The 14256-nt window shown below is 39.6% G+C and overlaps 1 protein-coding gene across 8 annotated transcripts in view; it reads left to right on the forward strand.

Moving 5' to 3' along the window:
- usp6nl (USP6 N-terminal like) overlaps positions 1–14256 on the forward strand; it is a 235239-nt gene that overhangs the window by 195308 nt on the left and 25675 nt on the right. For all 8 annotated transcript variants that reach the window (XM_072562952.1, XM_072562957.1, XM_072562956.1 and 5 more), the window contains one exon: positions 7770–7869. In XM_072562952.1, the coding sequence (XP_072419053.1) occupies positions 7770–7869 (100 nt within the window). The remainder of the gene's footprint in view (positions 1–7769; positions 7870–14256) is intronic.

Below are 14256 nucleotides of genomic sequence, written 5' to 3' on the forward strand. Positions count from 1 at the left end.
CAACTTTTACCAGAATTTTTGCCACTATCAGTTCTGACGTTAGGCATACCTGACAGGCCCTGAGAGTGGAATATGAACTGTTTCCAGAAGCAATGACAAAGATTTCCTGCCGCTTCCATTTGATTGGCTCTTGTTACGGCACCTTATGGCTTACGTTATGGCACCTTGTCCAGGTGATTCTATAGTTAACACATTTTCTTAGAATGAGTGATAAAAAGCTTTTTAACCCTGGTACGCACCTAGGGACATAACAATCAAGCATGCCAGTTCTAACGTTTATGTGCATTTCCATTAGATGTTTAATGGCAACAATCGGAAATGAAAATGCTAGTCACTTTATATTTTAAACAAAAAAATTATGTATGGTATGTCTTATTGTTTGATTACTTGTCATATCGGCAACCAGCAAGAATCATGCATGATATATAATTTGTGTCGGAACTGCATTGTTACCTGTTTTCTGAAATCCTATGTGCCATAATACTTCAGATTTTCAGTTTGAAGATCCAATTCATCACCTTCACAGCTTTAATTTGACTGTTTCCCGCAGGCTTCTTTTTACAACCCAATAGCTTAGACTTGGGCTATGATGCAGTATATGAAGAAACTATCAGACTGCAGTTTCAGATAGTAGAATTCAACAAGCATTGAAGATTTACTTTGAGGTAATAGCTACACTACTCTGGTTCGTAAATTATCTTTGAAGAGCATACACATATGAGGGAAAAGTCTCTATTTTCATTAGCAAGAAAAATATCAAATTAAAAACAGGAAAAGGTATTTGATAATAGGTACAAGAGCAAAAGTCAATTTTAAGTGAATCTCCTTGAAGAAAAAGTGAATGAAGGCCAGAGCATTTGTGCATCAAATGGTAACCTGAGGGAAGTATAAAATTGAGTTGAAAAGTGATCAAAAGAGAAAAAATACAAGCTTAATCAACATAAAGGTAAATAAATTAGCCAAGAGTGACAGATTTTAGAAAATCTGATTTTGTGGATCATCGTTGGCTTTTTTTTCTGCCAAGCAGAAGAAAGTAACAACTGATTCCATTAACTGGACAAACGTATCATTTAAGGTTTGCATTAATTTTAAAACACATGCACCTGCATATGAATGAAGCATGTCCACCATGGAACCATTAGGTGTGTTAAGAAGCACCAGGAGGTTCCAGACTGTCTACTTCAAATTAATTGCAAAATAAATTTGAAAGCTAATTAAATCCACGGTGATTAACAATTTATGATTCTGAATTTGTACCTTTGTTTTAGTGCTTCCATACTGTCCAAGTGAAACATTCCTTTCAGCTAGTAACCTAAAACCATGGTTAATTATAATTCATTGAATAATTGACCACAAATCAAGTTGAAATACCAGGGGTAGGCGAATATGTTTTACGCAGTATAGTCAGGCATTCTGCAGACAATCGACCTTTCATTTAAAATGTCAAAGCTATTCAGTTTGAATACATTTTATTTTATGGTATTTTGTACGGAAGCTATCCTTGGCATTTTAACAGTGTGGCATCTTGCACTGACTCATTTGAAGAATGTCTTTACCCTTGGCTCATAACTTTTTGTTTTGCATTCTAACAAGTATTTCTGATAACAGTCATGTGCTTTGTTTAAACAGCCAAATTTCTGTCTGAATGAGTCTAGTACTCGTTAATTTCTGGTGGGATTGTCATACCAAATAGAATCAGTCCACTTTTTCTTTGATCTCCAAGTTGCAACGTATGCAGCATCACTGTTCTTTTAATCATTTAATTTATTTGCTATGTAACTTAGCAAAGTTGATTGTATTCTCCCTACCCATAGAATAGAATCATGGAATCCCTACAGTGAGGATGCAGGCCATTCGGTTCAACAAGTCCATACCGACTCTCCGAAGAGTAACCCACCCAGACCAATTCTCCTACCCTATTGTCCTATATTTATCCCTGACTAATGCACCTAACCTACACATCTCTGAATACTGTGGGCAATTTAGCATGGCCAATTCACCCTAACCTGCATGTCTTTGGATTGTGGGAGGAAACTGGAGCATCTGGAGGAAACCCACACAGACGTGGAGAATGTGAAAACTCCACACAGACAGTCTCTGAGGCTGGAATCGAACCTGGGTCTCTGGCACTGTGAGGCAGCAGTGCTACCCACTGAACCACCGTGCTGCCCCCATGTAATTTAGTTTTTAGAAGTCTGAAGGTAGTCAGGATTTGGCAGTTTTTTGAAGCCACAGAATGTAGAACTGAATTGATAGGGCACCAGTTCATACCTGATAACAGTCAGGTTTTGCAGTCTTAGCTATACTTAATGAAGATAATAAAGAGATTAAAAAACTAGGATCTCAGAAACACTAATATCAGATTTACTCCCAGTGCCATGTGTTCATGAGCAGCGTTGAGTGATTGAATCTGTAGCTGGGGATTTGGTGTAGGAGGGAGGGTATCAAATTCCTGAGGCTTTGGAATGGTTCTGGGGTAGTAGGGGTCTGTATAGGATGAATTGGTTAAACCTTAGGACAAGAAGTAACATACAGATGTGTCATGACATCTCTGAACACGTTGATTAGAAAATATCTAGCAGAGAGATTTGCTTGTGCTATTGGGGAGAGTTTAAATTAGCTTGGCAGGGATAGAAGCCTAAAATTGGGAAGCAAAACTGGTAACGAAATAGAAAAGGTCTGAACAAAATTAGAAGACTGATTAAATGAAGCCAAGCATCAAATAGGATTTGAATGCAGAAAATTGTTCAAAGGACATAGTTAGGAATGACATGCTTTCAGAAAGTAATCAGCACTTGCAACAAGGCAAATCCTTTGAATAATTAAATGGATATAAATGGATGTTATTTATTTGCAACTACAGAGAAGTTATTAGTAGACAACTAAGACTGGGAACTGAATATTCAAGGATATACATCATTTAGGAAAGATAATCTTAAAGGAAAAGGGAACTCAGGACCAGCACGTTCTTGTGAGAATGAAATATTTAAGAACTTGGATCAAAGATTTTGAAAGTTTAGTCAAAAAGAGAAGAGAGGCACATGTAAAGTTTAGGAAACTGAAATCAGACAAGGCCATTGATGAATATAAAGGAAGCAGGAAAGAACTTAAACAAGGAATTAGGAGGGCAAGTAGGATGAAGGAGAATTCCAAGATATTTAATATGTCTATAGCAGTAAGAGGGTTGCGAGGGAAAGGATAGTTCCATTCAAATTTAAAGGGAATATGCATGGAACCAGAGTAAGTATGTGAAATCCTTTTAACGAGTACTTGGCATCAGTACTCACCAGAGACAACGACATGGATGATGGTAACATTGGGCAGGGAGATGTTGATATATTCCAGAACATGTCCATATTAAAAAGGGTGTCGTGAGAAACATTAAGGTAGATAAGTCTCCAGGAGTAGGTGGGATCTATCCCAGGATACCGATAGAGGCAAGGGAGGAAATTACTGGGCCCTTGACCGAGATAATTTTATCCTGTTCAGCCACTGGCAAGCCCCAAAAGACTGGAGGATAGTCAGTGTTGTTCCTTTGTTTAAGGACAATAAGGATAGACCAGTTAGCTTTATATCAGTGGTAGTGACATTATTGGAGAAGATTCTTGGGGACAGGATTTACTTGCATTTGGAAAGAAGTGGGCTCATTAGAGATAGTCAGCATGGCTTTGTGTGGGGGAGGTCTTGTCTCACAAATTGAATTTGTTTTTGAGGAAATGATCAAGATGATTGAGGCTCGGGCAGTGGACGTTGTCTACATGGACTTTATTGAAGCATATGACCAGGTCCCTCATGGCAGGCTAGTCCAGAAGATTAAGTCACATAGAATCCACAGTGAGTTGGTAAATTAACTACACAGTTGGCTTGGTCATATAAGACAGAGGGTTGTTGTGGAGATATTATTCTGACCGGTTGTCTGTGACCAGTGTTGTTCCACAAGAATCAGTGCTGGGACCTCTGTTGTTTGCATATGTATAAATGATTTGGATGAAAATGTAAGTCATCTGATTAGTAAATTTGCAGATGGCAGGAAGATTGGGTTTTGTGGGTAGGAAGGTTGTCAAAGGATTCAGCAGGATTTAGATGAGATGGAAAATTGTGTAGAGAAATGGTAGATGGAGTTTATTGTGGAAAAGTCTGAGGTGATGCATTTTGGGAGGTCAAAAGCAAAAGGAAAGTATACAGTAAGTGGCATGACCCTTTGGAGTATTGACATGTAGGAGGAACTTTGCGTGCAAGCCAATTCTCTCCGAAAGTGGCAACACAAATGGATAAGGTAAAAAGGAGAGGTACAGCATGCTTGTCTTAATCTATTGGAGCACTGAGTAGAAAGGTTAGCAAACCATGTTGCAACTGTATAAAACTTTAGCAGGGCCATATTTAGGATGTTGTTTGCAGTTCTGGTTGCCACAATATGAGTAGGGTGTGGAGGCTTTGACGAGGTTGCAGAAAACATTTACTACGATGTTCCCTGGCAATTCACTGGTAACACCATTGAACGTCAAGGGATGCTAGTTAGATTGTCTCTTATTACTGATGATCATAACCTGGCATTTATGTGGTGCAAATGTTACTTGCCAGTTGTCAGTCCAAGCCTGGATGTTATCCAGATCTTGTTGCATGTAAACATGGACTTCTTCAGTATTCAAGAAGTCACGACTGATGCTGAACATTGTGCAGTCATTGATGAATATCCCCACTTCTGATTTTACGACGAAGGTAAGGTCATTGATGATGCAGCTGAAGATAGTTGGGCTTAGGACACTACTCTGAGGAACTCCTGCAGTGGTGTCCTGGAGCTGAGATGACTAACTTCCAAAAGCCATGACCATCTTCCTATGTGCCAGGTATTACTCCTACTACTGGAGAGTTTGCTCTCTGATACCCATTGACTTTACTTTTGCTAGGGGTCCTTGATGTTACATTAATTTATATAAAGTTGAAAGCACAATCTTCGTGAAATTTTCCAGTTAATTCAGAGTAAACCTACTTGTTGTCAATAATATCATCTCTAGTTTTCATGCGAAGTTCTAATTGCTTCCTAGTCATTGTGACTTTTAAATGAGTATGAAATAGAAGAATTGCCTCAGTTACATTTTTGTAAACATCTATTGTATATCAGCTCTGTGATATAGTTTTTCAGAAATCCTGTGGATTATTTCACAGGATGGCCTGAGCTCAAATCCCACCTGCTCCAGAGGTGTATAATAACAACTCTGAACAGGTTGACTAAAATATCTATGCTGATGGGTAAGCTTGTATTTATATTCAGAATTTCTAAACAGTGCACCTATATCCAAGAGCTTAACATTAGAATCATTAAAAGACTGTCTTTTAAGTCAAGTTTATGAGTGCACGTGAAAAAATAGTATGATAAACTACAATAAGTAAATAATTTTGATAGTTTTGTTTTCTTAGAGTAAAAATTCACACACTCTTCAATTCCATTTCCACTTACTTAAGTTGTTGTTTATTTTTGTAATCCAAAATAATTGTCTATCAAGTGGCTCCTCCTCATAATGTCAGATACCAAAACATAAGACTGCACAGATCTTCTCTTGTTTAAATTAATTACCCAGTTTTCTTTTTACCTATGTTTTTCTGGCATTTTTAGAAGTTTTGCATTAATGAAGAATGGTTTAGACATAGTAAACCAAATACTTTACACAAATGTTTTTGTGTGGGACTACAGAAGCATTTTAAAATAAAGATTCTAAATTAATAAGGGGGAGGCTATGTTTCAATAGCATGTTGATTTTTTTTTGCTTCACCTTTTACTGAATGGGGATTGGGTGGAACATACAAATATACTTAATCTGAAAAGATAACCCTAAGGTTTTACAGAGGCAAGTTGTGACACTCCTCACATTACCGCCAGTATGGTGATGAACAACAATATCTTCTGAAGATAACTAAATCTAGGTGGTCACATAAATTGCATCTGAAGATTCTTCAGGAACTAAGGAAGGAAACTCGAGGAACTCTGTTACAAATCTTCAGAACTCACTGAATACTAGAGAACTCTCTGGAGATGAGAAAAACGCAAACTGTTTCTATTTTTATAAAAGGGCAATTAAAGATTTCCAGGTTGGTTCAAGTTTTGAAAATCTTTATTGGAGAGAAGACCATGAACAGCTGGACAGAAATAAAATACAAAAGGTCGTGGACATTGACTCATGAACTTGAACAAATTTAGCCATGCAAGTGTCCATCTTGTTTGCACAAGTAGACATCTTAATACAAGGTTGCATTGCACACTTTTAAAATACTTCCTAAGTATAAATGTTCATATTTTGTGCTTTCAAATTTCTGTAGTATTAAGTTCGTTGAGTATTTGGTAGAGTAGTGCAGGACTGTATTTCAGAGCTTAGTTCTTTTAAAGAAAACTTCTAATTAAATTGTTCTTGTTTTATTTGTGCACGCCCTTATTTTTGACTCATGGGAGAATATGTTTGTTCCTTACAACTACAACATTTAAAATATGCAAACCTGGTTGGATTTGTCATGAATCTCTGACACGGGCATAAAACAGGATCATTGACCTAGATGTGTTGTCGTACACTGCTTCTTTTGTTTAAAAAAAAGTTGTGTATAAAATGATGATATTTAAACCTGAAATATTGCTTAAACCACCAAATAAGTACTGGGCAGTGCACTTCAGCTTAGTCATTGAATTTGCACTTAAATTAATCAGCTGAACCACAAATTTATCCCAAGGGAGCCTTTTATTTTCATCCATTTCAATCCATAATTTCAAGAATTGCTCTTCATTAATGAGCAATACAGCATACATCTGGAGGGTCAATAATTTTGCACATTAAGCCACTTACATTTTTACAGATAAATTTAACAGAGGCAATGGTCAAGTACAATGTATTGGTTGAAAATGTTTGTCTTAAGTTTGCAATAATTGTAATCATTGCAATTGATGCAACAGAAACATACTGTCACCACTTTCAATTTCTTGTTAAGCTTATATAATAGTTGAAGATCCAAAAATTGTGATTGCTCCTATTCCAGGATAGTAGTTTACAAGTCTCCAGAGGTTTTACTAAAATATTGCAAACTCCTGATTTCTTGTACTAGCTTCAATTCTGGCTAACACAAAATTGCATGCAAAAATTAAAGTGCAAGAAAACCAAAATTGAACCCAAATGTAAGAGGGTTTAACGTATTAGCTCGAGTAGCATAGTGTATAAAGTAGGGAATCAAAAGTATCTAAACTAGGTTAAAATATTTTAAGTTGCTGTTTGATGTATCAAGAATATACTTTTTAAGAAAGGCAGGAGAATAGGATCAATGAATCTAAATTGTGAAAACTTAAATTTAATTGATGAAATAATCTTTGTATTATGGAAGGTATACAGGTTTTTTTGCTTAATAATGATGGTATAACTAATCTGTCTGATGGAACAGTAGAAATGACAATTTCTGTCTTTTGGTCAGATCAACAATTTTTAAAACATCATCCCTTCCAGCTGTCTGGGCACCTATATTTATCATGCCATAACTTTAGTCATATTCATATCTTTACCTATGGATTTTCCTAATGTTTGCTTACTTGTTATAAAGGATCTTGATTTTTTTTTCTAATCTAGTTGCAAGTGAGAAAGTTGTTAACTGAAGCAGTTTCTTCTAACCACTGTTTGGCACAAAGGAAATAATCAGTTCTAAAGCAAGCTAATAGATTTTTAGAAACATTGTGTGAATCCTGAATCATTTCTAAGAATATTTATACACTTGTTTTATTTTAATTTGCCTTGGCACAGACTCCCTTCACCCTTACATTGAGACTATGGGACATCTACATGCTAGAAGGAGATCGAGTTCTCACAGCAATGTCATATACTATTCTTAAACTGCACAAAAGTAAGACAATTTCGTTCACTATTCATGCATTGTTTTGTTCTTTTCCCTTTCTACCTTCTAGCAATCCAATTATTCGACATAACCTGAATGATTTCAATATTGTGCAATTACAAACTGGTGCTAGTAGGTTTAGATCAAATTTAGTAACTGTTCATATCTATTCGTATACCTTTGCATTTTAGTGTAGTGGAATGGATTATTTGTAAAACAAAAAATATTGCCAACTTTGATTTTGATTGTTGCTATTTAATTGATACTGTTGGTACTGTTACAGTTAGGACTCTGGAGAGAAGAAAGTTGAGAGGAGATTTGGAGTGCAGGTTCATAGTTCCTTGAAAGTGGAGTCGCAGGTAGATAGAATAGTGAAGAAGACATTTGTATGTTTTCCTCTATTGGTCAGAGCATTGAGAATAGGAGTTGGGAGGTCATGTTACAGCTTTACAGAATGTTGGTTGGGCTACTTGTGGATTATTGTGTGCAGTTCAGGTCTCCCTCCTATCAGAGGAATGTTGTGAAACTTGAAAAGGTTCAAAAAAGACTTACAAGTATGTTGCCAGGGTTGGAGGATTTGAGTGAGAGGGAGAGGCTGAATAGGCTGGGGCTGTTTTCCCTGGAGCGTCAGAGCTGAGGGGTGACCTTAGAGGTTTATAAAATCATGACTGGCATGGAATAGGGTACATAGACAAGATCTTTTCCCTGGGGTGGATGAGTCCAGAACTAGAGGGCATGGGTTTAGGGTGAGAGGGGAAAAAATTTAAAAGGACTAATGGGCAGCCTTTTCATGCACAGGGTGGTGCATATATGGAATGAGGTGCCAGAGGAAGTAATGGTGGCAGGGACAATTACAACATTGCAAAGGCATCTGGATGGTAAATGAATAGGAAAAGTTCGGGGGATATGGGGCCAAGTGTTTGCAAAGATGTTTTGAAAAGCATGAGCCCCTGGACAGAGTAGATAGGGTAAAGCTGTTTCCACTTGTGCCCTCTCAGTCTTGATTATTTTACAAGTTTAAAGTGAATTGATGTTGTTAGGGTAGTGCTTGGAAATGTGATTTATGGCATGTTCAGTTGAGGCATTCAAGAGGACATTGGACTATTTGCGTAGAAATTGTGTCCAGGGATATGGGAAAAGGCAGGAAATTGGCACTTCATAGTAGAGTCAATGCAGATGCAGTGGGACAAATGGTCTCCTTCTGTAGCATAAGATTTCTCTGATTCTCCCAATTCAGATTTGTATCAGTTGAGTTTGGTCATGTTTCCCAGGTGTTTCTCCTGACCCTGCTCAATCTTTTATCTGATATTATCAACTTGTTATGAAATGGATATAAATCAATTATATATTGAGGTGGCAAGGGAAAAGCAGCAAACATAATTGTTGACTTTATTAGGCGAAATACCAATTATGCGACTCATCAATATATTTTTCAGAGGATTTTGTTAATATTGGAATAAATGGTAGAGACTGCTACAACTACAACAATGCCAGTCAGGACAGTGTTTAACCGGATGATTTTGTAATGTTCACTGCCAAATAATGTAATTTGTTAGAAATTAAGGCAATAATTTATCTTCGGGAGAAAAGCATAATTAAGAGTAAAAGCAAGCTTCTTGTGGAATGAATTGAAAAGTTAAAGCAAAGAAGTAAAAGCACACAGTTTATGAAATTGGCAGTACTGGCTTGAACTTTTTGTTCACCATCTAATGGTTATCATGTGTAAACCTTCCAAGGTGTTATACTGAAACAGGCTGATTCCATGTGGTCAACATTAATTTCTATTAACTTTTATCATCTGTTCTTCTGTGTTTTATACTATTGAATCTACTGTATTTTAGAGTGGTTAATGTATCACTGATTGCTCTTGCTTTTTTCAGCCACCCTACTTTCCCATTCTGCATAGGGAATTCAACTGCCATTGGTGTCGTACCTCACTGACACCAATAATCCTCAGTATTTTACTTTAGTTACCATTATTCATCATTTGGAGGTGCCGGTGTTGGACTGGGATGTACAAAGTTAAAAATCTCTCAACACCAGGTTTATTTGGAAGCACTAGCTTTCGGTCCACTGCTCCTTCAGGTGGGTGTGGAGTATAAGATCGTAAGACACAGAACTTATAGCAAACGTTTACAGTATGTTGCAATTGAAGTTTCAATATATAATTTAAGTTGCATCACACTGTAAATGTTTGCGATAAATTCTGTGTCTTACGATCTTATACTCCACAATCACCAGATGAAGGAGCAGCGCTCTGAAAACTAGTGCTTTCGTTAATCATCAATGATCCTAAACCTTGACTACCTGGAGGATATTCAGCAACTTGAAAGGGAGGTATTGTTTTTGCGAGGGGGTGGGGGGGGGGGGGGGGGGGGGGGGGGGCGGATTACGTGTGTACGTAGAACATGGAACAATACAGCACAGAACAGACCCTTCGGTCCACGATGTTTTGCCGAGCATTTGTCCTAGCTTAAGCACCCATCCATGTACCTATCCAATTGCTGCTTAAAGGTCACCAATGATTCTGACTCTGCCACTCCCACAGGCAATGCATTCCCTGCCCCCACCACTAAAGGACCTACCCCTGACATCCCCCCCTATACCTTCCACCCTTCACCTTAAATTTATGTCCCCTTGTAACAGTCTTGTACCTGGGGAAAAAGTCTCTGACTGTCTACTCTATCTATTCCACTGATCATCTTATAAACCTCTATCAAGTCACCCCTCATCCTTCACCGTTCCAATGAGAAAAGGCCTAGCACTCTCAACCTATCCTCGTACGACCTATTCTCCATTCCAGGCAACATCCTGGTAAATCTCCTCTGCACCCTCTCCAAAGCTTCCACATCTTTCCTGAAGTTAGGCGACCAGAACTGCACACGGTACTCCAAATGTGGCCTTACCAAGGTCCTATACAGCTGCAACATCACCTCACGACTCTTGAATTCAATCCCTCTGCTAATGAATGCTAATACACCATAGGCCTTCTTACAAGCCCGATCCACCTGAGTGGCAACTTTCAAAGATCAATGAACATAGACCCCAAGATCCCTCTGCTCCTCCACCTTACTAAGAACCCTACCGTTAACCCTGTATTCCACATTCTTATTTGTCCTTCCAAAATGGATAACCTCACACTTGACAGGGTTGAACTCCATCTGCCACTCCTCAGCCCAGCTCTGCATCATATCTAAGTCCCTTTGCAGCTGACAACAGCCCTCCTCACTATCCACAACTCCACCAATCTTCGTATCATCTGCAAATTTACTGACCCACCCTTCGACTCTCTCTTCCAAGTCATTAATAAAAATTACAAACAGCAGAGGACCCAGAACTGATCCCTGCGGAACTCCACTTGTAACTGGGTTCCAGGCTGAATATTTACCATCTACCACCACTCTTTGACTTCGACTGGTTAGCCAGTTCTCTATCCAACTGGCCAAATTTCTCACTATCCCATGCCTTCTGACTTTCCGCATAAGCCTACCATGGGGAACCTTATCAAATACCTTACTAAAATCCATGTACACTACATCCACTGCTCTACACTCATCCACATGCTTGGTCACCTCCTCAAAGAATTCAATAAGACTTGTAAGGCAAGACCTACCCCTCTCAAATCCGTGCTGCCTGTCCCTAATCAAGCAGTGTCTTTCTAGATACTCATAAATCCTATCCCTCAGTACGCTTTCCATTACTTTGCCTACCACCGAAGTAAGACTAACTGGCCTGTAATTCCTGGGGTTATCCCTATTTCCTTTATTAAACAGGGGCACAACATTCGCCTCTCTCCAGTCCCCTGGCACCACCCCCATTGACAGCGAAGACGAAAAGATTATTGCCAACGGTTCTGCAATTTCCTCTCTTGCTTCCCACATAATCCTAGGATATATCCCGTCAGGCCCGGGGGACTTGTCTATCCTCAAGTTTTTCAAAATACCCAACACATCTTCCTAACAAGTATCTCCTCTAGCTTACCAGTACGTTTCATATTCTCCTCTTCGACAATACGGTCCCTCTCATTTGTAAACACTGAAGAAAAGTACTCATTCAAGACCTCTCCTGTTTCTTCCGACTCAATACACAGTGTCCCACTGCTGTCCTTGATCGGACCTACCCTCGTTCTCGTCATTCTCATGTTTCTCACATATGCATAAAAGGTCTTGGGGTTATCCTTGATTCTACCCGCCAAAGATTTTTCATGCCCTCTCTTAGCTCTCCTAATCCCTTTCTTCAGCTCCCTCCTGGCTATCCTGTATCCCTCTAATTAGCAACGCCACCCCCCCTCCTTTTTACCAGCCCCCCCCCCCCACCCACCCCAGGTTACATCTGTAACCAGGAACCTCCAACAAACATTCCTGTCCCTCTTCTATCCATGTTGCCGTGATGGCCACAACATTGTAGTCCCAAGTACCGATCCACGCCTTAAGTTTACCCACCTCATTTCTGATATTCCTTGCATTGAAGTATACACACTTGAACCCATCTCTGTGTCCGCAAGTATTCCCTGTCAGTGCTACCTTCTCCACAGCCTCCCTACATTCTTGGACATCCTGAAAAACAGCTAACCTACTTGCTGGACTACAAATCCGGATCCCATCCCCCTGCCAAATTAGTTTAACCCCCCCCACTGAAGAGTGCTAGCAAACCTACCTCCCAGGATATTGGTGTCCTTCTGGTTCAGGTGCAACCCATCCTGCTTGTACAGGTCCCACCTTCCCCAGAATGCAGTCCAATTGTCCAAATACCTGAAGCCCTCCCTCCTACACCATCCTTACTGCCATGTGTTCAACTGCGCTCTCTCCTTATTCCTTGCCTCACTGTCACATGGCACCGGCAACAACCCAGAGATGACGACTCCTGTCTGTCCTAGCTTTTAGCTTCCAGCCTAACTCCCTGAGCTCCTGAATGACCTCCCCACCCCTCTTCCTACCTATGTCATTGGTGCCAATGTGCTCTACGACTTCTGGCTGCACACTCTCCCCCTTAAGGATTCTGAAGATACGGTCCGAGACGTCTTGGACCCTGGCACCCGGGAGGCAACAAACAATCCAAGAGTCTTGCCCATGTCCACAGAACCACCTGTCTGTCCCTCTAACTATAGAGTCTGCTATAACTAGCGCTGTCCTCCTCTTCCCCCTTTTCCTTCTGAGTAGTTGGTTTTGGTCTTTACCGCTCAATCAAGCCACTGGAAATGACAGAAGCAGGAACCCAAGCTGAATCTTCACTCTAGCTGAGGGTTATGTTTGGGATAGCAATGGCACTTCACAACTTTGTTTAACATGAGGTAATTCAAGTTCAAAGATCAAATCTGTGACATTCTAGCCTTACAAATATTAGTTTATAAAACAAAAATAATTATAGCAGGTTAATTATTAGACATTGACATTCAAGACATAACTATTAATAAAAGCACAATACCGTGGATACTCAAGGTCTGAAATAAAAATATGTGCTGGAGGAACTATATCTTGGGGGGGGCGGGGGTGGAGAAGCAAACAGGAGTAAGCGGAATAGATGGTTAAAGGTTCCTGAAATCAAAAGACAAAAGGAGTGCGAAAGGTATTACAAAAGGGATATGGGTGAAAGATATAGCCAATACAAATGAGATTTTGGGGGGAGGAAGGATGGGTGGAGGATATAGCTCATGGTCTGCAGTTATTCAACTCGTTGTTGAGTCCTGAAGACTATGATGTGCCTAAGTGAGATTCTGTTCCTCCAGCTTACATTGGTCTTTGCTGGATTATTGCAGCAAGCCTGAAGCAAAAATGTTAGTGTGCGGACGAGATGGTGTATTGAAATGACAAATGAAGGTTGAAGTTCTTCCTGAGAACAGAGTTGGAGATATTCTGTAAAGTGGTTATCCAATCTGCATACTGTCTCTGCCAGTGTAGAGAAGAGACTGCACTGTGAGCAGCTTATTGAAAAGTAATTGAAAAATAGTAGATTGACTTGAAAAAATTGAAAGTAAATCACTGCCTCACATGAAAGGTGTGTTGGGGCCTTAGCTAATGAAGAGAGAGGATTTAAAGAGGCAAGTGTTGCATCTTCTGCGATTTCATGGGAAGGTGCCATCGAGGGATGAAGAAAATTTGAAAATGGAGGAGTGGACTAGGGTATTGTAGAAGGAATGGTCCCTGCAGATCCCTGACAAGAAGGGAGGGGAAGACGTATTTGGTCGTGGTATCCTGCTAGAGATGGTAGAACTCACAGAATGATTCTTCTAAACGCAGAGACTGGTCGGCTGGAAAGTGAGGGCAAAGGGAATCTTTGTTGTCCTGAGAGAGAGAGAGAGGGGGGAAGAATGAAAGCAGCAGGGCAGGAAATGATCAGAATCATTAGAGAAGCAGAATGTGAGGAAATGTAGTCAAAGTAATTGTGGAAGTCAGTGGG

This window comes from Chiloscyllium punctatum, chromosome 44 (genome assembly GCF_047496795.1).
Source record: "Chiloscyllium punctatum isolate Juve2018m chromosome 44, sChiPun1.3, whole genome shotgun sequence".
NCBI lineage: Eukaryota > Metazoa > Chordata > Chondrichthyes > Orectolobiformes > Hemiscylliidae > Chiloscyllium > Chiloscyllium punctatum.